Here is a 27,692-nt window from a genome sequence, read left to right as displayed (position 1 = left end):
CAGTTACTCCCAAGCTAGGCGAGTGGCTCCAGCAGATCCCAGGAACAACATCGGAGATCTCTGTCCAGAAGAGCGCAGTCCTGGGAACAGCAAAGATACTGCACCGGATTGCGCAGGACCCTTAAGTCCCAGGCCTCTGGTAGAGGACTCGAGCTTGAAGGATAGACCGCCCACAGGGGAGAGAGGGGAATTTTATTTATTCATACATATAGATAGATAGATAGATAGATAGATAGATAGGTGTGTTGTACCTCGTGTGTGTGTGTGGATAGATAGATATATTCAAAGCTATGTGATCTATGTGGGGTATTTTCTGGATGCATGAAGTGTTTTGCATTTAGGAATTCCTCTTCCAAACATGTGACCTGTATCTGAACCAAAAAATTTGTTTAGTTTTCCATAACGTCGACATAACTGAATAAACAACTCTCTAACATTGAACACCCCATTTGGCATGTAGTGGAAACACTTTTATTGCAATTTTGGAGAAATTTTAGAAAAATGAACCACATCAACTTTGCAGTCATGGGAAAAAGTTGCCTACAGACTCAAGAAATAATCCTGGAGGAAGTCATAAATAGGAACTACTGTGAGCACCCAGAGCACATAGTTTAGGGGAAATACCAGACCACAATAAACAAACAAATCTGCCAACAGGTAAGTGACGCTTCCAACATGGTTATGACTTGTCATTGAATTTAAGGATTTAGGCTGATGGATGTCCATATTAACCTGTGAGTCTCCTTGGCTGCATCTCTGTTATGCAAATATTATATTGTTTTTGGACATGGACTGCTGCCAACACCACAGAAGAGTCGCTATTCCTGTTATACTTCTTTGAAGTTTGTCTGAAGGGTGATGTCATGCATTGTTGTTTAGAGGACACAAGTTAAGGTGATCAAGTCCCAAATCAAAATATTAACTCTCAAATCATGACTTATGAGTCCAAAGTTAAGACCCCAAAGTCTTTTGTCAAGTTTTAAGTCATTACTAAAGTCTACAATTAATTCTTCATTGTTTTACATACTAACCATCGTCAATTAAAAATTCACAATAGCAATAATATGTTTAGAACTGGTAGCAAATTATATATAATGAATGGTTGTAAAACTGAAAACATAATGAACTTCAAACATTTACATTAAGATCTGAGTGCCTGCCAGCTGAGATGTTTTAATGTTTGCAGTAATAATAATGTGCATGGCCAAACTATGCAGCAAGGTTAGCTATATAGGCCTGCATTTATAACATTAACTTAAATGAGTGCAGACAGGATTATTAAGTCAGTGAAACAGCCAACTCTAGTGAAGTCACTAGGCACTAGTAGTGAAGTCTCTTTGGCTCTTTGTAATTTGCAGATGTCTAGAGACATTCACGTTTGCATCTGCAAAAGCTTTTCAATCCCACATAGCAAAATTGGTATGGCCCAGATCTGTCCCACACACCGCAAAGAATGACGGCCCTTTGGTGGCCCAGCACAAGGCCAGTTGCATAGACACTGGAGATCCTGTGCTGGCCCATGTGTGGATTACCTCTGGCAAACCTGATCTGGGCCACCAAAGGGCCGTCATTCTTTGCAGTATGTGGGCAGCCACGGGCCAGTTGTAGACAAACTGGTGGTCCTGTGCTGATCCAAGATGTCATCCTAATGTGTACCTTAATCAAGCCATGTAATAACAACATGTGTTGGAACATGACGAAACTGTTCAGACAGTGAATGGACTTAATCTTATATAGTGCTTTTCTAGTCTCCCACTTAAAGTACTCTATACAATATGCCACAGTCACAAATCACACACTTTCTCTTAACTGGGTGCTTCCTAACTACATTCATACACATTCACACTCTTGACATGCAGACTGGAGGAGCCAGGGATCGAGCCACTAACCTTCAGATCAGTAGGTGACCTGCTCTACCTCCTGAGCTACAGCCACACAGTGGAAAACACGAGTAAACCCTAACTAGGTTTTGGATAAAGTGTACACTCTCAAACCTGCATTTGAAACGTTGGCTACTATAGCAGTATAGTATTGCAAAATGACATTTGGGTCTTCTAACTAAAATAGGAGATAAATAGTGCCATCATTGCCAGACCTAGCCCACATCTGGTTGACATACACTCTGCCATGACACCAGTCAGTCAGAAGTGCCAGCTTGATGCCAGATCCGGGCCAGACCTGTTTTCTATGAGACTGGGCCACATAAACCGAATCACAATCGAGCCAGATGTGGCATGCCATCACATAGACAGTGCCATCTATGCCAGGCCTGGCCCATATCTGGATGACATACGCCTTATCATGCCAGAAGTCAGCCAGCAGTGCCGGCTTGATACCAGATCCGGGCCAGACCTGCTTGCTATGTGGGATGTTGAATGGCCTCTAAGTAGAATGACCATTGGAAAGTTACCTGCAAATGCCCCTGAAACACTTGTGCAGATAAGAGAACATTCCCCTCTGTTGATAAATGAACAAGCATATCGACAAAATGCCCCAATGCGGTCAGACACTGTGACAGTAAGATTCCCAGGCAAAATACAACTAATTTTGAGTACTCTTGTAGAGTAGATATAGTTAATTTAAAAAAACAAAACGAAACGAAACCACACACATCTTTTTTTAAGCCATTTGGAGTCTTTGTTAAGTCTCTTTAAACTGGACATGAAACTACACTTTTTTATTTTCATGCTGTACTCAATATTACTGCTAATATACAGCATCCATGTCTTCATACCTTTCATCTACGGGAGAAACTGAACAGGACAGAAACAACATCAAAAGACAAAATAACTCGTGAAAAAGTGACTCGTGCCAAATCTGACAACACGAGCAACAAGGTCAGCTGGAGAAGGTGACGGTGAATACTTTTTTTTTCTTGTTCTACTGTCTTTACTATTTGGGTAATAATAACAATTATTACAGTAGCATTCATGACATGTCATAAGAGTATATGAGGAAATATGAGAAGGAGATGATGCTAAGATGCGAGCAAAAATATTCACTGAAGATACTTCACACTTACTTTTATGGGGCAGGGCAGTGATAGTTTCCCATTTTCTTGTTGACACTCATTCATGCCAAGATATAATGACTTGTTATATTTTCATCTTTTAATGGGAAGTTTAAATGGAGGGGTTTTTTTGTTTGTTTGTTTTTTGTTTTGTTTTGTTTTGTTTTATAATTCATGTGTTGGAAAGGGGTTTGTTTGAAAACACTGAATGTCCTTGAGGGAAGAAAGGGGAACAGTGGAATCTACATGGACATAACGGCATGGTACCATGTGCTCTCTGGACACTGTGGTTAGGCTGGCAGGTGCTTTCTTACATTTATTGCACGTTTCCTGAAAAACAAGAAGACATCATTGGTAGTGTTTGTGCCGAGGCAAATAGGAACTGTGGAAATCGAAATAACATCAGCATAATACACAGGAGAATGTAGGAGCTTTCATTGTTGGTTGTGATTGGATAGAACCTTATTTATTAGAGGTCCAAACAGTGACAGCTCCAGGGAGCCTTCTTTTTTATGTTACTAAGAATAATTAGACAGAGTTTAGTACTGAAGCTTAAAGGGTAGGTGCATGTGTCAACCTCTGGGACTAGTAATTGAACTCAGTTTGGAGGTGGCATAAACTTAAATTACTCTCAAAAAGTAAGTTGATTTCCATAGACTCCTGTGTTAAATACCCAATTTTATAGCATGGGCATGACCAGTTCTACTTGTCAATGGAATTATCTGACAAATAATATGTCTTGCTGTGCAGTACAGACACTACAAGAAGATTGCTCAGAACTTAGTATGTCTGTCTAGGTGTTGTACCGGCATATTTTATGAATGCCGCTTGCTAACCAAGGTTGCTACCACTCCTGGTTACCCAACACGGCGACAGACAAAATACCAATCTTTAAGGAGCATTTACAAAGGAAAAAGCAACATGGTGATCAGACACTTCAAATTAGCAAAAAACAATTTAAGCATAAAAACTCACATAGACAGAACAATATAAAATCCCCAGATGCAAAGAGTAGTAAACAGTGAAATGTGGATCATTAAACATTATGTTGTTCACTTCTAAGTTCTTGTTAAATAAATTATTTAATAAATGATCAAAGTGTTTTAATTATTGTGCCTTACAAAGTCCTGATTGCAACATTGTAATATGCTAATGTGAATGAATCATCATAAATCATACTAACTGTCAGAATCCCTGAGACACAGGACAAGGGAGGGAAATTAGGGACGGTGAATCTGAATGGACCATGTTCTGCATCTCCATTGCTTTTGGGTCTGTGCTGAGTCGTGTCTCCAAAGCAGCTAGTGCTTGTCATGACAGTAATCCTCAAACCAAATGGAGGTGAAAGGAGCTGCTAAGCTTCAGGAGGAGTTCCATCAAGCATGGCTAGTTTGTGGGACTCTAGAGGCAGCTGGAAGCTATTGGCAGGCCAAGCAGAATGCGACAAATATGGTGAAGCAATTGAGCAGGGCTCGAAGTGGTTCTGGTAAGCCTTTAGACAATTCAGGAGAAAAAGCAGCTTCCTCTCTACACTGTGTATATTGGGGGTGGGACTATTCTGTCATTCCAGATATTATTCCTTCAACCACTCCCCCAACTATATCAGGCAGTGAAAGGAATGATTTGTCCATCAATGGAGGTGAGGTCACAGAGACAGTTAACAACTCCATGGTGGCAGGGCTTCTGGAATGGATGAGATTCACCCGGCTCTAGATGCTGTGGGGCTGTCATGGCTGACGCACCTCTGCAACACTGACTGCAACAGTCAGGGACAGGGCCTCTGGATTGGTAGACTGGGGTGGTTCCCCTTGTCAAGAAGGGTGTCAGCAAAGCGTGTTCACTTGATTTTAGAAGCTTTGGACGTTACAAAGTTAAAGAACTTCACTGCACAGCAGTGGTTTGTGCTTTGTCTTAATAAAAGTATGAAACTGAGGAATTTATGCTTTCTAAATAAAACTGCTATGTTTAGAAATTCTGTGTTGAAAATCCCTTGCTCTGTTAAAAAACAAAAAAAATTAATTAAATAAAATTAAAAGACTTTTTGACAAAAACTTTGAATTTCAGATGTGGGCTAACAGGGTTTTCCTCATCTGTATGTCCTGATGCGAGTGTTCTCTTCCAGGATGACACTGCACACATCCATAGCATACAAAAGGTGATGACAACAACCAGATCTCAGCTCAGCTATGACAAATTAGAAAGTCCTCTCCAGCAGCATCATCAAAAACCCACATGAGGAAATGTCTTTTGAAACAATAGTGTTCATCCCTTCAGTAGAGTCAGACTTGGAATCAGTACTAGAAGCTACTCTGGCAGAGCATGGTAGCCTGACACTTCACAGGAACTGGGATCAGCAGTGTGTGTTTAGGGTTTTTAATCTTAAAAGCTATAGCAAGAGTCAACTTTCTTCATTTATTTCTTTTCTATTATTTTTGCTAATAATTGGAGAAAAATAAAGATTCTTCATTACGGTAGGGGATTTTTAATTTATCATTGTAAAGCTTTAGGAAGAATTTAGTTGTAAATTATCATTTAGACTTTGTTAGAGTAAAAACACGTTTCAGTCCCATGTAAAAATTAAGCTACTGGTTAAGCTTCAGGGGAATCACACAAATGTCCACTGTGTCTACTGTAGCTCTGAGATTTTATAAAGTCGCATTAACTTCAAAAGAAAAAGTTACAACTTATCGCCAGGTGAGTTGGTGTGGATAGCCCCACGGGAATGTCGGATTGACCCACTTGTTTAATCCCTGTAGTGCCCCCTAGTGTGTGGACGTGAATTTCTGAAATTAAAAATGTATAAGTGAATAACTCTATTGAGTAATTTACAATGTCTTTAAAACCTAACTACACCCAACCATCACAGGAACTGGGATGATTTTTCTTTGTACAGTTTCGGTCAGAGGCTCTCTCCCTGCGCAGGTATAAACATTTATAGATGCATTTGAGTGACAACATGTTTGCTGATATTCTTCACCAAGATCTTCTATAAATATTTATAACATTTATTTGTTTCGACAGTAATCTGATAGTAGGATACCCCTGCTCGAAAGATTAGTCTGTGTTTCTCTAATGTTTACTGTTATAACATTAAATAGAAGGTGTGAAAGGCACCACACAGGTGATTCAGTTGTCAGTGTGTGTGTGTGTGTGTGTGTGTGTGTGTGTGTGTGTGTGTGTGTGTGTGTGTGTGTGAGAGAGAGAGAGAGAGAGAGAAGAAATTCCAGGTCTGTGTTCTCTATGACAGTATCCTCACCTACTGCCGGTGCTACAGCTGCTTCACTGCCGGAAACAAGGAAGTTAAAGCACCCCCCCCCCTCCCCTCCCACGCCCCCATCTTTTGTATACATAAATAAGAGATGAATGACTGGATGTCATGAACCGACCGGTTAATCTTGGAAAGAATCAGACAGAGCTCAGAGTCGGAGGATGGACTATAAACCGGTGAGTCGAATGCGGGACATCTGCCTCTGCTACCTCCATCACTGTTTTCCCTTTGCTTCTGCTTTCACCTCCAGACTGCTGCTTTTTTTCACATCTGTATGAATGAAATGACATGGTTTGCCTGCGTCTCCCCAGGTTCTCATCTTCGTACTGTTCATCGTGCCCATGTGGTCGTCCAAGATGTTCCGGTGCTATAACGACCAGGAGCTACAGGCAGCGGCGGACAGGAAGCTGAGGACGCACTACCTGCGGCCCACAGAGGCTCCGCGGTCAACGGCTCGCAGCTCATCTTACTCTTGTCCCCTGGAACTTTACAAGACGCCGCTGTCAGATGAGCAGCGAGACAGGTCTCTGTCCCCCTGGAGATTCGTGTAAGCAGCAGCCTGAGCACATTTTAAATCCCGATGTTATTCAGTATTTAACACGCAGCATATGAAGCAAATGATGTTTTAAAATATATAAAAGTCCTTTCTAACCTCGCACAAACAGCGGGTGAGAGAAGTTCCCGAAAGATAAAAAAGTGTCAAGAGATTTTACAAAAATTCCATCTTTACATTTTGTTTGGGGTCTTTGTCACGTCAGACTTGAGTCAAACCTTTACACAGAGTGAGGCGCAAACTAGAAGCTCGATTTTCATTTTTATGACGTAGTAAAATCCTTAACAACAGCTAATTACAAACCGGTCTACTGCGCGCAAATATAAATGAACAGCAGTTAGAAACTAGAACTTCTTGTTTTGAATTTTGAAAGAGACATAACAGCTAAACAGATAAGAGAATAAATAACTCGGGGATCACACGGCTACACGGTAAAATAAAGCCATAATCAGCGCACAGTCGAGCTTATTTGCGTGCCTTGAGCAGTGTTGCCAACTCCTCAGTAAGGAAAATCGCTATTGGTTGTCCTAAAAGTCGCTAGAAGTCGCTAAATGACGTCATCGCCTAATTTGCATAATTGGTCATGCTAATCCTATGTTGTTGGAGAGAGAAATAACATCGTGGAAGAGATATAAAGTGAGTAAAAAAACGTCCTAAATGCATTTAGAGTTTATTTAGAACTACAAATTAAATTTCTTTTAGCAATTATTGTTTTTTTTAATGTCACAATTCCAACCCTGCTCCTTTACCCGGGCTTGGACCGGCAAAAGTGACCCGAAATAGGCACTCTGGTGGAGTTACTTTGTGTGTGTTTATAAGTAGTTTTAAACCTTGTGATCCACAAAACAGCATACGAGTAAAAGACTAAAAGAACTGACTGCGTTACAGCACCCGCTGCTTGTTGAGAGTAAAAGCGATACGCGCTTTCATGTCTTTGAAAGACTCAAAGACTTTTTTTTTTTAGAAAAAAAGTCGCTAAGGGGTCTGAAAACTCGCTAAATATAGCGACAAAGTCGCTAAGTTGGCCTTGAGTGATAATTGGCGCTGGTCCTTCCAGCGCAAGTGACGCAAGCATTGGATGAATCGGGGGATTTTCCCCGATTCATCCAATGCTTGCGTCACCTACTGCGAATGAAGCTCTCTTGGTACATAGCTGCCGGGAATGACTGCATCCTGTGTCTTCATTAACCATAACTGGAGAGAACAGAAAACAGATAAATAAATGAGATTTACGAGTCGTCTCTTCAGGTAACGATAAAAAAGTCACTTCAAAAGAACAAAATAGTATAATTCTGTATCAAATGACGCTAAAACCTTCAAGCCAAACGCTGCCATCTTGTGGTGAATGGTTTGATTAAATTTTGTTGACAGCTTGATGTTTGTTTGTTTGTTTGTTTTGTTTTAAGAAAAGAAAAGAAAAGAAAAGAAAGAAAATAGCACAGGATGAATGTGCCCTGTTCTTAGGATTGCTTTCCTAACATTTTGGACGGGGCTTCTGTATTTACTAAGACCATCTGCTGTTACTGACATATAGAACCACACGCTACACAAGTCTGAATAAACTGTAGCTCACCGAGTCCTCTTTTGTTTTTAACAGAACTCACATCAAGGAAGATCACTTTCCTTCGACATATGTTGGTGCTCAGTGCCTGTGTTCAGGATGCATCCAGCTCAAAGACAATAAAATGATTGAGGACTATGACTACAACTCAGTTCCCATCGTTCAGAACAGAGTGTTTCTCAAAAAGGAGCTTTGTGACGATAAGAAGACTTACCGTCTGAGGCCAGTGAATGTGGAAGTAGCTGTGGGGTGTACCTGTGTCAGACCCCAGAGCTCCTAGGGGAGAACCATCCAGACCTGCTATCACATGACACGCATAAAATGCATGAAGTTCATGAAATGCACCAAGTCTAATCAGCGGTGTGAAGTCCTGCAGCATGCTCATAGTGAGCAGGCTGTGACTTAGAAGGAACATCGCTGGGAATATTTAATGCGGCTTCAAAAGTCACACAAGCCTATTTATACACTTAGCTATTTACTGTTTATTTATCAATAATATGTTTTATAGATGTTTGCTCTCTTAGTTCTGTTTACAGACTCCTCCTGCATAGTGCAGTAAATGTAATCTGGGTATTTTATTACTTGATTTAATTCATATTGATGACCTTCTCATTGAAAAAAGCTATTATATAGTTTTGTTACATAACAATAACTTCAAATGGTATTTGAAGAATGATCTATTTATTTGGTCTGCTACTCTACTTTGTATTTATTTATGCTCAAGGTTTTGTCCTAGTGGGACTATATAAGTCTAGTGAAGACTTCAAGTTTAGCTTCTTTGAAGCAAAATAAAGAAAATGTCTGCATTTCAAAAAAAAAAAAAAGAGTATGTGTTTCTGTTACTGGATCGTGTAAAACAACCACACAATCTTCCAAAATACCCAGTGTCAGTAGGTTTCAGTGATTTGAATATGTAAAACATGTTTACTATTGTTAACACATCTCTAGTATTTATTCTAATGTTGGAATTTCCACTTATAGTCTTATAGCCACCACGTGCTTCACAATAAAAAAAACAGAAAAAAAAACTACAGAACTTAATTTTAATATTGTTAAAAAATTTCCAAATGTAAGTCTAAAAAGATGCATTTTTACCTGCCTCTTGAAAGAGACCACTGAGTCCACAGATCTCAAGATCTCAGAGTCTGGGGGACACTGTGGCAAAGCTCCAGTTTTCAGTCTCGTATTATTCAAAACAAGTAGTCCCTGATCACATGACTTCAAGGAGCTGCTGGGAATGTATGGAGGAGCTCCGGAAGTCAAAAACAGAATCTTAAAATGGACCCAGAATTCAGTGTGGAGCTGGGTCAGCAATGGTGAGGTATGAAAGTACTTAGAACAATAAGCCTCACAGTAGTGTTCTGAATGTGATGGCATCAGCCACACATGGGTAAATCAGTCCATTTGTTCACTTTATTAGTTTGGTTTGCAGTTTTCTTCATTACTATAATTCATTAATCATTTTTAAATGGTTTGGCCAAACCACCATAAAAGCTACCCTCTTGTGTCTTTGTAATTAGGTCAGTTTGTGAGTTAAGTTGTGTCCGATTTGTTTAAGTTTCTGGAAAATACTTTTTGTAGAGTTATATTTAGTTGACCTCTTTTATGGGCCTGCTAGTTGTGTTTTTAAATTTTGTCTTTTGAACTTTTTTGAGGGTTAAAAGAAAGAAAACCATTTTTTCCTGTGTCCTCTGTGCCTGGGCTGCTTGGTCCCTCACACTGAACAACCTGCAGGTGTTCCAAGGAGTTTCTGCTTAGACAAGTGAACAATGAATTTCAATAATCTACACAAGATGAAAAAATGCATCAATAATAATCTCAGGTTCAGAGCGTGACACAATGGGACTTAACTTGGCAAGTGAAAACAAAAAGAGCAAACTAGAGATTACACATGAACATCAAGAATGAACAAAGAGTCAAAATTCTAAGGTTCCTGATAGATGATTTACCAAATGTTGTAAGGGGACAAAGGAGCTACCTTTGGCAGAAATCTGTCAGGGCACACACAGGAACTTCTGTTTTTTCTTCATTAAGTTGCAGGAAGTTGTCAGCCATCCAACTTTGAAGAGAGTCTAAGAAATTATTTTGGATCAGCAGCTTAGAAACATCTTGGGGTTAAAAAGAGATGTATATTTGAATTTCATCTGCATAGCAGTGATATTAAATGTCCTTGAAGGTGCTCAGAATATGCAGAAGAGGGAGCAGACATAATAGAAACAAGAAGAGCCAAATGTGGCACACCATAGGTAAGAGAAATAGATGAGGAACTCTTACTCTCCTACTTAGAAAAGCATTTTATGATCTGAACCAATGCAGAAGGTAAGGTACAACACCAGTAAAACAGAACATTCTCCTGCATCACTTTGAATCTAAATATTAAAATATCAGTATAGACCACTCTATCAGGAGCTGTTGCACGAGACTGTGACCTTTCAGCTTTTGGTACTGACAACACTACTTGCCCTGCAGAGAGGTGGTCAGTCTTTTTAATGTTAAGACAAACACTGCAGTCGGAAATGCCCATTTCAACTGCTGCTACAAGCAACTCTATTGAGTATTTAAAAAATGTAAATCAATTAACAAAGAAACGTGTCCACTGGTTCTACTATGAATTCAGTTGGGAATCAACCAGACAGACTACACACAATTCCACTACCACACCAGTTTCCACCACAAAACTTCATAAACCTGCCGGCTGTTACCAGAAAACCCCAATGATAACAACAGGACCAGGGTTAAATCACTAACACAATATCTAAAGTGGACAATATGGGGGAAAAAAGAAGTTAAAAGTAGGGATGGGAAGCTCGAAACTAATGTTTCGAGACTGCATCAAGCTTCCGAAGCACAGATGTTTCAGTTCAATTTTATTTATACAGTGCCAAATCAGAACAGCAGTCGCATCAAGACGCTATATATTGAAAGGTAGACTCAGTAATAATACATACAACTAACTACCCAATATGACCCCCTATGAGCAAGCACAATGGCAACAGTAGGAAGGAATAACTCCGATTTGACAGGAAGTAACCGCCAGCAGAAGGGCCTGAAAACTGAAGACTCTCCCTCCCATTCTACTTCTAAGCTCCCAGCAGCCTAAATCTATAGCAGCTTAAATAAGGGAAGATTTGTGCTTACCTGATCCAGCCCTAACTATAAACTTAACCAAAAAGGAAATTTTTAAGGCTCTTAAAGCTTAAAAGTAGAGACGGTGTCTGCATCCTGAATCTAAACAGGGGACTGTTTTCATAGAAGAGGGGCCTGAAAGCTTCGCCTCCCATTGCACTTTTAAATAATCTAGGAACAACAATAACCCCACAATCTGAGAGCAAAGTGCTCTAATTGGGGTGATACGGTCCAATAAGTTCATTAAGATAACCTTGGGGCCTGATTGTTCAAGACCTTGTATGTGAGGAGCAAGAATTCAGAATCCAGTTCTGGATTTAACAGGGAGCCAATGAAGGGAAGCCAGTACAGGAGAAGTCTGCTCTCTCTTTCCTGTCAGGACTCTTGCTGCAGTATTTTGGATCAACTGAAGGCTTTTCAGGGAGTTTTTAGGACATCCTGATAATAATGAATTTTCAGGAGTCCAGCCAAGAAGGAATAAATGCATGAACTAGTTTTTCAGCATCACTCTGAGACAGGATGTTTCTAATTTTAGAGATGTTGCGTAAATGGAAGAAAGCAGTCCTACATTGCCAAGGTAATGCCATCCAGAGTACGAATCTGGTTATGTACCATATTTCATTGAGTTTTAGGGTCGGGTAATAACCGTAGTTTTAGAATTTAGAATTTACAAGATTTCGAAACACTGCTCCAAAGCGTGGCTCAAAACGCGTCAGCCCACTTCTGACAGATGGCGTACCCGCTGCTTCTGGCCATTGCGAGGCGCCAGCATGATTTTTTAATGAACCACAGTCATTGTAATTACTGAATTAATGTTTGTGATACTACCGCTTACACGTGCATGTTTAAAAAGAAGCAATACCCTCTTTTTTGTTGTGGATTGTGAAGACCAATATCTGATCTGATCTGAATATCTGATGCTTAAAGACTGGAATTCAAAGTGTAATCAAAGAAATATTTAGAGACAATGTATAAGTATCTCATTCAGTGATTGCTGTCATATAGATGAGAGAAAGCGAGAAAAACAGAGATTCGTTAAAATATCTGAATTTAAAAAAAACGCCTCTGCTTTCAGTGAGGACATAAAACGGGAGGACTCTTCAGCTCTAACTCCGTCTGTTCTCTAGTTGTTTTCTACTTTCAACAGAAAATGTTATTTGCTGACGTATCAAGTGACTCACTCTAACCCTTTACTCACAAACTGTGCTGCCATAAGGAATATATTTATACTGCAGTATGTATACTGAAAATGTAGAAAAACACGTCCATTAATTACAGGCGAACTATTTCTTATTTCTTTTTTCCTTTTCCCACTTTTTTTAATTCCCACTGGTGCGAACATCTCATAAACAACAGGAAGCTGCAGGGTCACTATGACCAAAACTGTAGGTTCAAGCATCATGTCAGTGTCACAGATACAGCATCCACAGCAGTGTGGACTTACGGAAAGTTTCTTCATGGTTCAGAGGCTGCTCAGCAGAAGATGATCACACGAACTAGAAAACTTAAAAATCAACCAAACACATCCAGAGTTTGAGTCCAAAAGAAGCTGTAAACCAGTGTCCTTATTACGGTAAACACAGCAGTCTTTTCTCTGTATGTTTGACTTTGTAAAACGAGTTACTGTGGGGGGGAAAGGAGTTTTAACAGGTGGAGATATTTGGGCTTGCTGTCTTTAACAGTCACAATATTTTTCTAACCTTGTTTCTGTGGCAATTTCTCTAAAACATAAAATGTAAATCAATATTACCAGAATTATTGAAATTCTGGTATCATACCAGTAAATTATATATATATTAATTTGTTTGGAATTGTGCTGTGCTTGTCTATTCTATTCAGTTTTATTTATACAGCGCCAAATCACAGCAACAGTCTCAAGGCGCTTTATACTGATATAGAACCTAGTGCAGGGGTCAGCAACCTTTAACACCCAAAGAGCCATTTGGACGCGATTTCCACGCAAAAGAAAACACTGGGAGCCGCAAATACTTTTTGACATCTAAAATGAAGATAACACTGTATATATTGTTTTTTGGGGGGGGTTTGTTTGTTTTTTTACCTTTATGCTTTGTGTGAACAACTAAGGTGCGTTGCTTAAAACCATGAAGTGCTACAGAGAAAATTACATTTTATTTATGTAATTAATACATTTTGAACTCTTAAAGAAATATAACAAAAGCAAAGACACCCAGCGGAACTAAAATGACCCAGCAAACAAAAACTTTTGGAGCCTTGATCTGACTTTTAAAAAAATAATTGGAAAAAAAGCACTGTGCTGCTGAAAAATGAAAAATAGATATTTGCAAAATTCTGCCTAAATATGTATTTTACCTGGTTAATGTGTGTGGCGGGGCCTGGTCTGCAGCGCCGCTGCAGGGAAGGAGGACGCCGCCTTAACGTCTGTGCTATCTATGCTGTTGTGTTGGCGTGTGTCGGGCTGTGAGCTGAAAAGCTACAACAGGTGTTGTGCCAAAAAGTGATTGTCTGCCAGAAAGTGATTGCCGTCCGCGGGAGCGGTTAAAGGTGCAGCGCCCGGATTACTTGCGTTGACAGCTACTTCCGTGCAACTGATATAACGTGGGAAAAACCCAAACACATTTATGCCTTTGTTATGTCATCTATAGAACTTTAACGTGTCTTGTAACCGAACTATGACGCTTATCAGAAGGTTGCTTTCAGTGTGTAGCGCAGTCACGAATGACTACACGCATCACGATGGAATAATTAATGCCTACAGGCTTAGTATGTCTACTCTCGTTGTTCATATTTGTTATAAGACTGTCGAATAGTAGTTAAAACAATAAAGACCTATTGTGCCAGTATCACCATGACTCTTTCTTGTTTGTTCAGAATAACGGCTGAGAACATGGCATTTTAGCGCTACCAAAAAATGATTGTGACCTAACTCGTGACAGAAACAATATTTCGGCTTCAAACTTGTTGGGTATCATACAGAAGGGCTATATGTGACATATTATATCCCAAACAGTCCATTAGAACTGCTGAATAACTTTTAAAATAACATTAATACCGATAATATGCCGTTTTCAAGCTGCCAAAAAGTGATTGTGGCCTATAACTTGTCACTGAAACAGTATTTCTGCTTCAAACTTGTTGGGTATCATCAAAAAGGGTTAAACGTGACACACAGGAGCCCAAACATTCCCTCAGAACTGCTGAATAACTTTTAAAAGAACATTATTACCGATAACATGTCATTTTCAACCTGCCAGAAAGTGAATGCCGCCTATATCTTATCACTGAAACAATGTTTCTGCTTCAAAATTGTTGGATATCATCCAGGAGGGTTACATGTGACATATTATATCCCAAACACTCTCCAAGAACTGCTGAATATCAGAATCAGAATCAGAATACTTTATTAATCCCGAAGGAAATTGGGGTTACAGCAGGCAGCACGCTAATGGCGCATGCGCACTTACAAAGGAACCTTCTGACCAACTTTACACAAACATCACATTTGGGAGACATGTCAGAAAGGTAGGCTGATAGGAAAAAAACAACGAAAATACATAACATGAGATAAGAGGAGGAGAAAAAAAACTCCACTCAGACTGAGCTCCTAGTGGGAGAACAGTTTGATAACAGAAAAAACACCTCAGCACAAAAAGCACATGACTATCAATACACCATAGAAACACAAGACAAGCAACAGGGGCGGGTAAAGGGTAAGAGAAAGCCGGTGTAGACAGTGCATCCGGTCCTGCAGCATGTCTGCGCTGGTCCAGTCGACTGCCATCTTCCCCGGTAGGGCACAAGTATCGAAGGCGTTTGGAAAGGGAGGGGGGATGAGTGTGTGCATATCAGTGCATGTGTGTGTGTGTGTGTGTGTGTGTGTCCAGAGTTCAGCTGAGACAGTGTCGCCCCGCCAGGCTAAGTAAACAGTCTTCCAGCCAACCCAGGTGGCCTTGCATGGAATGGGGGGAACAGTCTAAACACAGTCGTCATCAGGGTGTTTTGTTCAGCTCCAGCCTTGAGGCGGCAGCTGGCGTCTGGGTGTCAGCAGTGGCGGTCCTAGCCAGTTTGGCGCCCTGGGCGAACACCCCCTCTGGCGCCCCCCCCTCCACACACACACACACACACACACACACACACACACACACACACACACACACACACACACACAAAACATATTAAGGATTGTACATTAACATAAAATTGTTGTACACACACACATATGAAGAGAGAGAGAGTATGCATAGTATGCAAACGGCTACCAAACAGCTATCATAATTCGTCATACAATGAGAACAGTACGAATCAACAACTGACAATGACTAATTATTAATATTAAAATCTGTAACATAATGTACTGTTTGGAGTTTAGTCTGTTACTGTTGCTATTTTTACCATTTCTTCTGTAACTCACATAATTTCCTTAGGGATTAATAAAGTATTCTGATTCTGATTGTTTCAGGATGACCTGCCAGTATCCAATGACACATCTGCTTACCTGCATCTTTTGCTCGTTTCTCCTCCTCTTCTTTTCTCTTTTTCTAAACTGAGGACCTGATGGCTTTGAACTTTTCTTGTCCGTCTTCCATTGGTTTTAATTTTGCACTCCAGTATGAACACCCATCTCAACCCAAGGATCACCACAACATGATCTAACACACCTACACCTTAGTTCACAGATTCACTTTGTCTAGGGTGCATTTCTGAGATTTCACACAACCCAGGATTCAAATCATGAATACATAATGAGCTTGGATTTACAACATTATAAATGAAATGTGCTCTATTATTTGGAAGCAGCAAGCCCCCCTTCGATGGCTTGTGTGTGAGACTTTAAATCATCAAACTGTAAATTTTAAATTGTTATTGATCCCTTTACCCCTGGTCCTAAAGTGTATATTTATTTTCTTACTCTTCTTATATATATTTTTTGTTTGCTTGCACTGCTGTAACTGGAGCCTTGTCGTCCGTCTCTCTATATCAGGGTCCCCAATCCCAGTCCACGAGGGCCGGTGTCCCTGCAGGTTTTAGATCTCACCCTGGGTCAACACACCTGAATCACATGATTAGTTCATTACCAGGCCTCTGGAGAACTGAAGACACGTTGAGAAGGTAATTTATCCATTTAAATCAGCTGTGATGGATCAAGGACACATCTAAACCATGCAGGGACACCGGCCCTCGTGGACTGGGATTGGGGACCCCTGCTCTATATACTGGACTGTATGTAGCGGAGATGACAATAAAGTTTACTTTGACTTCAGCAGCAGGCGCACCGAGGGCTCTCGCGCTCACTTTTCGTGTATAGAATTTTGAAAAAACATCGGTGCAAATTATAAGTCTGTATCATGATGTCTGGTGTTTTCGTGTTTGTTGGTTTCTTTTTATTTTGTGTTACTTTGCGAGTTGGTTATTAGATGCTGCTCCAGCCGGTCAGAGAATCCCCCGCCGCCCCGCCCTCTCCTCTCTGCGCCGCAAGCAGCAGGCGCACCTGGCAAACGAAGGGCGCCCTTACTCCCAGCAAATGGGCGATAGAAAACCGATCGGTGCCTATGCCATTCCCAATACGCGCTGGCTGACGTCGGGGCAGCATGAGTACAAGCATTTAAAAAAATTTTTTTTTTTTTTTGCCGATGTCCGTGATGCCGCCCCCCACCACGATGCCGCCCCGGGCAACCGCCCGTGTCGCCCGTATCTAAAACCGCTACTGGGTCTCCGCATGAAGTGATGATGGTTTTTACTTTAGTGCGAACAACTCATATGAATTTCAAAGCTGTTCTAACAGTCCAACACTGGTCTCTCAATCTCCCGTTGGAGAGCCGCGAGCTTTCTATGATGTTATCCAAACTTACGTTCCGTGATGTTGTCATTCTTTTTGCTCAAAGAGCAGGTTCTGAGAACTCACGACCGCAGTGCACTTCCCCAAGATGTGATCGAATTTGCGCTCAAAGGTGTTATTCGAGCTAGCCCCTCCAGATGTAATCCGGTTTTTCACTCAGAGGTCTTGTTCTGAATAACTTTTAAAAGAACATTAATACCGATAATATGTCATTTTCAAGCTGCCAAAAAGTGATTGCCGCCTATAACTTATCACTGAAACAATATTTCTGCTTCAAACTTATTGGGTGTAATGAACCGCTGATCTGTACCATAAGTCATCCTTGCGGGGGTTGTCGGAACTGTATGCGCAGTCGCACTAAGGACAGATGTGCTCAGAGGCATGCCCCGTAACGCGTATAGAGCAGTCTGTCGCGGCAGGAATAAGCAGTGTTGGGGAGTAACGGAATACATGTACCGCCGTTACGTATTTAAAATACAAAATATGAGTAACTGTATTCCGTTACAGTTACCGTTTAAAAAGGTGGTATTCAGAATACAGTTACTTTGTTGAAATAAATGGATTACACTGCGGTACTTTCCTGTTTCATTTTGTCGCGGGTCAGGACTGTTTGGGTTTGTTTGACAGCTACGTTCTGTTGTTCCAGGCGGCAGCGTTACGGTTGCCATGGTTACAGGGCGACGCTCTCTCTCTCTCTACGACTGTGTGTTTCCTGGGTGAGAGAGCGCCTTTTCGTTGTTGTTGTGCTAAGCTAACAGGCAGAATGCTACAAGCATAGCTCTAAAGAATGTAGCATCATGGGCAGTGTAGTCCGTGTTGCAGGGAGAATGGACTGCCATACACGTTATGGGTCTGTGAGCGCGAGGAGGGAGAAAAAGGGGAGTGGAAAGGTACGAGTTGTCATCGAGGAAAAACGGGAGCTGGAAGCATGTAAATATAATAATAACCACTTCAGCCAAGAGTGCCTGACGAGCCCAGTTGTAAGTAAGCTATTAAGACTCGACTGTACACCGTGTTCGTGTTTTCCTCCGAAAACAATAAGTTCCGTTGGAGCAGTCTTTCAACGCCTCTCTCTGTCTCTCGCAAGAAAAGTTGACCCACACAACAAAGTAAAGCTATTTTTCAGCTACGATCCGACAGGGACCCAGTATTAGTCAGAGGTCCCTTTACTACAGTTCGGAGTCGCGGACCTTCAGTAATAGTAATAAATCACACAGCAATAGTACATTCACGTTGTTGTAAAAAGCATGATAATATATTAAGTAATCCAAAGTATTCAGAATACGTTACTGTCATTGAGTAACGTAACGGAATACGTTACAGAATACATTCTGGGGCATGTATTCTGTATTCTGTAATAGAATACATTTTAAAAGTAACCTTCCCAACACTGGGAATAAGTTGTACAAAGTCCATGTAAGTTACGATAATACTTTGATAAGTATGATAAGTGTGTTTCTAATGTAAGGTATGTTGCTGCGTTTGTATTGTGAGCTATCTGAAAACCTTTTTATTCTGTATTTACGTTACTTACATCCATGTGCTATTTTTTAGCTAGACATGTGTGTCATGCAAGCTAGCAGCACCCCATGAGAAACGGGCCAAAGTGTTTAAGTGTTTACCGGAGTTTTGCACCCTTGGCAAGCGGACTGAGGTATGTGATGAGAGATGATCTGTTGTTATATTTTATTTAACTGAACTGTGTAATCCCTTGATGCTGTTTGAAGTAACCCCTTTTGTTTTATTTAATCTGTGACTGTATATCTCAGAATTACTTGTTTGAACTTGCCTGAATTAACTTAAGCTCATTGTTGTTATTGCTCATTGTTATAGTTCAAAAAGTACTGTACGGGTATCAATTTTTTCTTATTTTATAGTTTTCACGGTGCTCAACGTCCAGAGAATGAGCCGTGTGTGGTGAGGAAATAAATGGCTGCACCCGTTAGAGACTCTTCTGTCGTTCTTGATGCCAAGGGCTGCTACAGTGAAAACTCATCGCTGCCTTGCAGCCATCTACACTCATCTTATTCTTTCGTCGAACTGTGAGTAAAGGAGTGTATCGCATCATCCAGAGACTGCTGGATCAGTAAAGGACTCAAAATAAGGACATTATAAATACAATGTCATGCACACCTTCATCTTGTAAGCTGTGTGAGCAAATGATCTTCAACATGGCAGTCTAAAGTAATGCAAGAAAGAAAGACCTCTTCTGTATTTAACACAGTAGCATGTAAAGTTGTGATGCTGAATATCCCACATTTCTTACATCAGAATGTCTAAGACTGAATCTGGGCTTTATGCTATCAGTTGTACTTCTGTAAAAACTTAAGTGGCAAATTGTCTGATTTGAGGGCATCATCAGTATTATTTGGGTTTTGTTGCCAGTCTGTGAGGTTAAAGGTGTAAATATCTAAGTTGAGTGTTAATAAGTTTGAAACCACCACTCAACCCATTTGAGTTCAGATATATACACTTAAAAGGGCAGGTGCAACAAGCCAAAAATAAAATTAATAATAATGTTGTCCCCTGTTGAAGAAATAGACAAATCTACAGAGGCACAAGAGGCCAGGTCCAGCTCCAGAGAGCGAAGACTAACAGAAAAGGGGCAGGAGATGCATGAACAGGAAGCCAAGAAAAATGAAAGGTCATTTAGCAAGGCATATGAGTCCTGGAAGGAGTTAGCAAGAGGAGTTAGAACAAAGCTGAAAGGTTTCTGCTCAAACGAAGACCTTGTTAGAACACAAACGGACATTAAGGCTAAAGAAGCATTAATGCATGAACTGTATGAGCCTATCCGACGTAATCATACTTCTACTCCAGATGTTGTCAAGAAAATGGATGCGTGTGTTGCCCTAACAACAGAAATTTGTGATCTCATTAGTAAATGACTAGAAGATATAGATAAGACTTTTAATGACAGGCTCGAGAAGGAGCGTGTAAGGATGATATTAAGTAAGGAGGAGTATGGATCTGTTTTTGGGAAAACTGAAACAGAAACAGTTATTTCAGAGCATTCAAAGGGCTCAGATTCATACTCTGGAGCCACCTCTACGACTTCTAGCAAACGTGTGGATGCCGAAGCTGACCTTGCAGCTAAACTAGAACAGGCGAAGGCAATGCAACGAATACATGAACAGCAAGCCAAGTTGAGTAGCTTAGAACATGAGTGGAAAATCAAGGAAGCACAAATGATTGCAGAAATGACAGCAAAGCTAGAGGAAGAGAGAACTAAACTGCAACAGCTACAGGCAGAAAATGAGGTAAAAGTAGCAGCAGCCAGAGTGAGAGCTTACAACAACTACGATGGATTGGAAAGCCTTAAGTATGAAGCAGATGACAAATCACAACTTGATAGCCAAATCATTGAATCTCAGAATCCATTGAATCCACAGGCTGAATCATTTCGACCTCAGTGTGCACCACCTGAGATTTTGCAAAAGCAACAGGAGGTCAGCTTAACACAGGAGCTTGTAAGCTTGTTCGTCTCCAACCGTCTGCCTGCACCTGAACCCACAGTGTTCACTGGTAGCCCTTTAAAGTTTATAGACTGGAAGATATCCTTTATGGCATTGATTGGCCACAAACCCCTCCCCGCAGGCGAAAAAATGTTGTACTTGAAAAGTTATCTTGCAGGTGAGGCACGGAAGGCGGTCGAAGGATTCTTCTATCGAAACTCAGAAGATGCATATCAGGGTGCCTGGGAGATTCTTCAGGAGAGGTATGGAAGTTCATTTGTCGTCCAAAAGGCTTTCAGGGATAAACTGATGAAATGGCCAAAAATAGCTCCCAATGACCCAGTAGCCCTCAGAGAGTTTTCAGATTTCCTTCAAAGTTGTGCCGAGGCCATCCCTCATGTTAAAGGGCTGGCAATTCTAAATGATTGTGAAGAAAATCATAAACTTCTCAAAAAACTACCCGAATGGCTGGTACGCAGATGGGGTTGCGTTGTTGTGGATGAACTAGACAGATGTCAAGAGTATCCACCATTTGCTCATTTCACCAAATTTCTACAAAGGGAAGCTAGAATAGCCTGCAACCCCATTGCATCTCCCTTCTTATTAACCACTAAAGTAACAGATGAAAGGCTTCCTAAGAGAACCAAGGCACTCAGCACCAATGCTCAAGCTAAGCACTCTGCAGGTAAACCAGGGACCTTAATTTCAAAGCCAAGACCACCATGCTTCGTCTGCAACGATGAAACACACGGTGTCGCCAAGTGCCCAACCTTTGCCACAAGGCTTCCTGATGAAAAGAGAGCTTTCATTCGTGAAAACCATCTTTGCTTCGGCTGTTTAAGAAAGGGTCACACTAGTAAAGAATGCAAAAGAAGGCACACATGCACTATATGTGGTCGAAATCATCCAACTTGCTTGCACATAGAGAGAATTGAGGGAGCCAGTGAAATGTTAAACAGTGATTCACCATCTGCAGGAAATGAGACAAAGGAAGTCCGCAATGTCATGTCACACACATTGACAAGATACTCCTCAGCTACGTCTAGCATTGTTCCAGTTTTTGTGTCATTGGCAGAAGACCCCCACAGTGAGATTCTCACATATGCTCCGCTCGACACACAGAGCGATTCAACTTTCATCTTGGGAGATCTGGTCTCTGCACTAAATGTGAAGACTCAGCCAGTGCAATTAAGGCTCAGTACAATGACAGCAGTAGACACAGTCATAGCTAGCAAAGTGGCTTGTGGATTGCAAGTTCGTGGGCTCCATAGTGAGTCGCATGTTCAGCTACGCCAGGCATACACAAGGGATTTCATCCCAGTCAATAAGTCTCACATTCCTACAAAGGACACCGCACTTCAGTGGCCACATCTGAGGCAACTGGCAAACAAGCTGCAGCCACTTCAAGACTGTGAAGTGGGATTGCTGATTGGCTATGATTGCCCATCAGCACTGGCCCCATTGGGTATCATACAGAAGGGCTACATGTTACATATTATATCCCAAACAGTCCATTAGAACTGCTGAATAACTTTTAAAAGAACATTAATACCGATAATAGTCATTTTCAAGCTGACAAAAAGTGATTGGCGCCTATATCCTGTCACTGAAATAATATTTCTGCTTCAAATTTTATGGACATCATTCCCAAGGGTTATATGCAACACATTTTGCTGCAAATTTAAATCAAGCCTTTATTGCACAGTGTATAAAACCTCAAATTTCAAAAATGTTGTAATTCAAAAATAATACAAAACAAGGATAATGGCCAAATGGAAACAGGTGGGAGGAGATCTGCTTAAACAAATTAGGAACACTGAGTAATAGGAAAGAGAAAACAAGCGGTAATAAAAATGTCGATCCAATACAGCACTTATTAATTGAAACGAAAACCAAAAACGAATAACAATTACATCCAATTAAAGAAGAAACCACCAGTTAAAATAAACTAACAAATAGACCAGAAACAGGGGGTATAGCGGAAGCTCAACACCAGTAAACCATGGAACAACATATATATTAATTCTTTGCATACAGTAACTATGCTAACATGTTAGGAAACACAAAATAATTGAATAATCCTACAAACAAATTGCAATCAAAGCTGAACTCTAATGTTGTGAACAACACAGAAACGCACACAGCAACACGAACATAAATTAATGAATAAATAAACAAATAAACAACCAATAAATATTATAGGAGACAACGATACAAAACAAGAAACATTTCAAATCCCTAGAAAAATTGACAGCGTCCCTAACTTTCTGACCAGCATGCTTCACAAACAAATGGGGTTTTTTTTTTGCTCTTGTGGGGCTTTTTTTGGGGGGGGGGGGAACAATGTTTAAAGCAATAACAATAATAATATTTATATTTATGACAAGGTGCAATAATAATTAATGTGCAATAATAACAGTGTGCAATACACATACACTTCTTCTTTTTTTTATTACTAAGTTAATATACTGTGTTGTGTTGTTTGTGTTGCGTTGTGATGTGTCATATCGTGTCGTGTTGTATTATATGTATTGCCGACATAGGACAGTTTTCCAATCTCATTGTACTATTGTACTATGTATGACTGTGCAATGAAGAGTTATCTTATCTCTTCTTGGCACAGCTCCTGTGGTACCACCGTGGGTAAATGTTGCAGCCAGTATGAATTAGACAAAACAAGGTAACACGAGTATTTTGTTAAAAGTGTTATACAAATAAGTATGTAAATAACAATCTTGCAAAATACTCAGATCATAAAGCAGTCCACCATTCATTACAACTACAATAAGTCATATGATGTGTGGTCTGTGATATTTTTAAAATTACATTTTGTTTCATGATTTTTTTTATCATCTTTTTAAGCTGAATAGGCTGAGGACATGTAAAACAAAAGCATTTATCCATTGAGTGTCACCATCGTGGTTCCCACAATAGTGGCATAGGTCAGTCAGGTCATCTTCAAATACAAGAAGCAAATACTTTACTTTTAACAATAATGAACTCTGTTTGCAAGACTACATAATAAGATTATAGCAAAAAAAGAACAATATTAAAAACACATTCAAGATAACAGTCTGTATTTTACCATTTAATTTATATTTGTAATGATACCTGTATTCTCAAGAAGACATATTGCAATCTGTTGTCTCTGACTTGCAATACTTGAAGCAGAGTTCTCAAACTCTACTGGAACATCTTTTAAGATGCACTCTGCAAACTGTGAATAAAATATATAACAATGCAGTCATTATTTGAAGTAACATTTGCTATTCAAAAAATTTGAATCATATTTATTTTTAGAAAAATCACAGTAAGTGCTTGTGTTGAACAAGAACGAGGACACAAATGGATACAATGGAGGAGACAGAGCAGAGACTAGAACCAAAAGCAAGTGGTTTTATTAAGGCAGGTAAACATGAACAAAACGCCAGCAAAGATGGAACAGGAGTAACAACTAAAGTGGGAAAATAATTATGAAAACTGTTATGAAACTATGATAAATATGAACCAATTTCGACAACTATCACAGCTCCTTCCTGAAACATCCTTGCTGCAGGAAGGAGCGCTTTCCCAGATAATTCATCCCAACAGCAGTTAGACTCTATAACTCAATCACGATGTCATAATTCACTGGACTTTGTGGACATCCATGGTTACAATTCATGCACATTGCACCTTCTATGTTTATGGACGTGCAGGTATACAGTATATGTATGTATATGTATACATATGTATATTTAGTGTGTACATATGTGTGTTCATGTATATCTATACGTATAGATATCTATTACTTTATGTGAACAGTAGTGGTAGAATGGTTATGTTAAGTTATGTTTTTGAAATGGTTTTCTAGGGATTTGAAATGTTTCTTGTTTTGTATCGTTGTCTCCTATAATATTTATTGGTTGTTTATTTGTTTATTTATTCATTAATTTATGTTCGTGTTGCTGTGTGCGTTTCTGTGTTGTTCACAACATTAGAGTTCAGCTTTGATTGCAATTTGTTTGTAGGATTATTCAATTATTTTGTGTTTCCTAACATGTTAGCATAGTTACTGTATGCAAAGAATTAATATATATGTTGTTCCATGGTTTACTGGTGTTGAGCTTCCGCTATACCCCCTGTTTCTGGTCTATTTGTTAGTTTATTTTAACTGGTGGTTTCTTCTTTAATTGGATGTAATTGTTATTCGTTTTTGGTTTTCGTTTCAATTAATAAGTGCTGTATTGGATCGACATTTTTATTACCGCTTGTTTTCTCTTTCCTATTACTCAGTGTTCCTAATTTGTTTAAGCAGATCTCCTCCCACCTGTTTCCATTTGGCCATTGTCCTTGTTTTGTATTATTTTTGAATTACAACATTTTTGACGTTTTATGCACAGGTTGAAAATGACATGTTATCGGTATTAATGTTCTTTTAAAAGTTATTCAGCAGTTCTGAGGGAATGTTTGGGCTCCTGTGTGTCACATTTAACCCTTCTTGATGATACCCAACAAGTTTGAAGCCGAAATATTGTTTCTGTCACGAGTTAGGACACACACACACACACACACACACACACACACACACACACACACACACACACACACACACACACACACACACACACACACACGTTATATCAGTTGCACGGAAGTATCTGGCAACGCAAGTAATCCGGGCGCTGCAGCTTTAAGCAGCTGCGCGCGCTCCCGCGGACGGCAATCACTTTCTGGCACATCACCTGCTGCGGTGAGATAAGGAAGACAGGATAAACGCTTGCGTCGTTGTTTCACAGAACAGCATTATCAAAATGTGGCGATGGTCACATTATCCAGCAGACGTCACCGTGGAGATGGGCTCGAATGTTTCAGTGTTTCACGGAGCCTCGCCCTGTCCAACACTAGTTAAAAGTACAAACCGTGGATATATAAGTAAATAATATTCTGCGCTTGACAAACACGTAAATTCCCACACTTGCTCAATGAGCAAGACCTACCACACCTGGTGCACAGGTGTGCACCTCCCACTACACCCGCTATTGTCAGTGCTGCCAATTCTCCTGGGGATCTCGGAATTCCCAGACAATACACAATCGTCATTTGAAAAAAAACGGGAAAGTGGGTGGAGAAGAAGCAACAGTTTCACGAAAATCCCACAAATGTGTTCATCCGCCCACACTTTTCGATCAGACAGAGGGCGGAGATTGGTTTTCACCAGCATGACTACGTCACTGGAGGTATGCGACTGCCCAATGTTGACCCCAACTCTGCCCGTGGAAACTTTTATTTCCTGTGTAGATTTAGAAAAAAAAAAAAGGCAAACTTCAGTCAGTAGTTGCATATCTTTGGTACAGAGTCCCTACCCAAGTCAAAGTTGTTGCTGCAGAGGCAACACTGAGAGATGATACTTCTTCCAAGGTGATACTTGAATGTGCCATAGTTACAAGTAATGTTATTATTTTGGAGGATACTTAAAGTAAATACAGTTAAGCATATACAGTGGATATTATTCTGGTCTCGGACAGAAAAAACAATGTCAATCGGTTTATTTTTCTAAGCGCTAAATTAACTCAGGTTTGAGGGGGTATTCAAGCCTTTCCCAGCTGTGTTCAGTTAACTGTCGGGTTCACGCTCAAATCCACACCACTGATCAGTTTAAAATCACTAACCTGGTGTGAGGAAACCGAAGAACCCGGAGAAAGCATGCAAACTCAAAGCAATGACCTCATTCTGAAATGTGTGAATGTGAGCTTGAATTGTTGTCTGTGACTCTGCAGCCCACCACATCTCTTAAGTGGCATGCTTTAGCTAATCGACACCCTTGAATTGGGGAGGGGGGTGATTTATGGATATTTCACAGTCATTAATTACCCACATGGGAAGCACAGTTGTGCATCAAGAACATCCTGAGCTCTCATTTGGTGGGTCCTCTCGGGGTTCCTCCCACAGCCCATAGACATGCAGTTAGTGGGGTCAGGGTTTGCTGGTGATTCTAAATTGGTTGTCGGTTTCTCTGTGTTAGCGCTACATAAGCAGAGTGAATCAAAGACCATCTATACTGAGAGGTGACAAGTTTTAGATTTAATAGAATATATTTACCATTTGTATACTTCAGGTAATGTAATGCTATAGACTTTTCCCCCCAAGTGTCTATAAATGATTCTTTCCCAATTAACTGGCTGTAGCTCAGGTGGCAGAGCAGGTCAGCCACTAATCAGAAGGTCGGTGGTTCGATCCCAGGCTGCACGCCAAATATCCTTGGGCAAGATACTAACCCTGTGTTTGCCTACTGGTGGTGGTCAGAGGGCCCGGTGGCGCCTGTGTCCGGCAGCCTCTCCTCTGTCAGTGCGCCCCAGGGCAGCTGTGGCTACAATGTAGCTTGCTATTGCCAGTGTGTGAATGTGTATGTGAATGGGTGGATGACTGAATGTAGTGTAAAGCGCTTTGGGGTCCTATGGACTAGAAAAGCGCTATACAAATGCAGGCCATAACTGTGCAGATTAATTTATTCCATTAAAGGGAACAACATGAACATTTTAAAAACACAAATTAACACCAAAGCACAGGTTTAAAAACGTTCGCTTCATATGTCAACAGTACTGTAATCAGAGTGGCATTTGGCTTTATTTTCTCTAAAAGCATACAGTTCTGTGAGATATAAGTCATGCATGAACTAGTTTTCAGCACTACTGAGACAGGATGTTTCCAATTATAGAGATCTTGTGCAAATGCAAGTCCTACATATTTGTTTAATAGTCACACGGAAGGAAAAGGAAATCCAGGTTAAAGATTAGAAGTCATCCAGGTCTTTGTGTCTTTGAAACATTCCATCATTTGTCTTTTCCCCATCATATAGCTCCAGTCTGGTTTACACTTTTGGTTTCCAGCAAGTTCATAACATTAAGTGAAGAAGAGACAAAGA

At 40.3% G+C, this 27,692-nt stretch overlaps 1 protein-coding gene across 1 annotated transcript; it reads left to right on the top strand.

Annotated features, from left to right (window-relative positions):
- Positions 1-6,337: 6,337 nt before the first annotated feature.
- Positions 6,338-9,122, top strand: il17c (interleukin 17c). Its single transcript, XM_080875605.1, has 3 exons — positions 6,338-6,454; positions 6,590-6,825; positions 8,429-9,122. The coding sequence occupies exons 1-3, from the start codon at positions 6,440-6,442 to the stop codon at positions 8,670-8,672; spliced, it is 495 nt and encodes a 164-aa protein (XP_080731731.1). The 5' UTR covers positions 6,338-6,439; the 3' UTR covers positions 8,673-9,122.
- Positions 9,123-27,692: the final 18,570 nt, after the last annotated feature.

The sequence above is a fragment of the Rhamphochromis sp. 'chilingali' genome, assembly GCF_963969265.1.
Source record: "Rhamphochromis sp. 'chilingali' genome assembly, chromosome: 2".
NCBI classification, from domain to species: domain Eukaryota; kingdom Metazoa; phylum Chordata; class Actinopteri; order Cichliformes; family Cichlidae; genus Rhamphochromis; species Rhamphochromis sp. 'chilingali'.
Note: the sequence above shows the minus strand (reverse complement) of the source record. Positions and strands in the feature narration are given on the sequence as shown.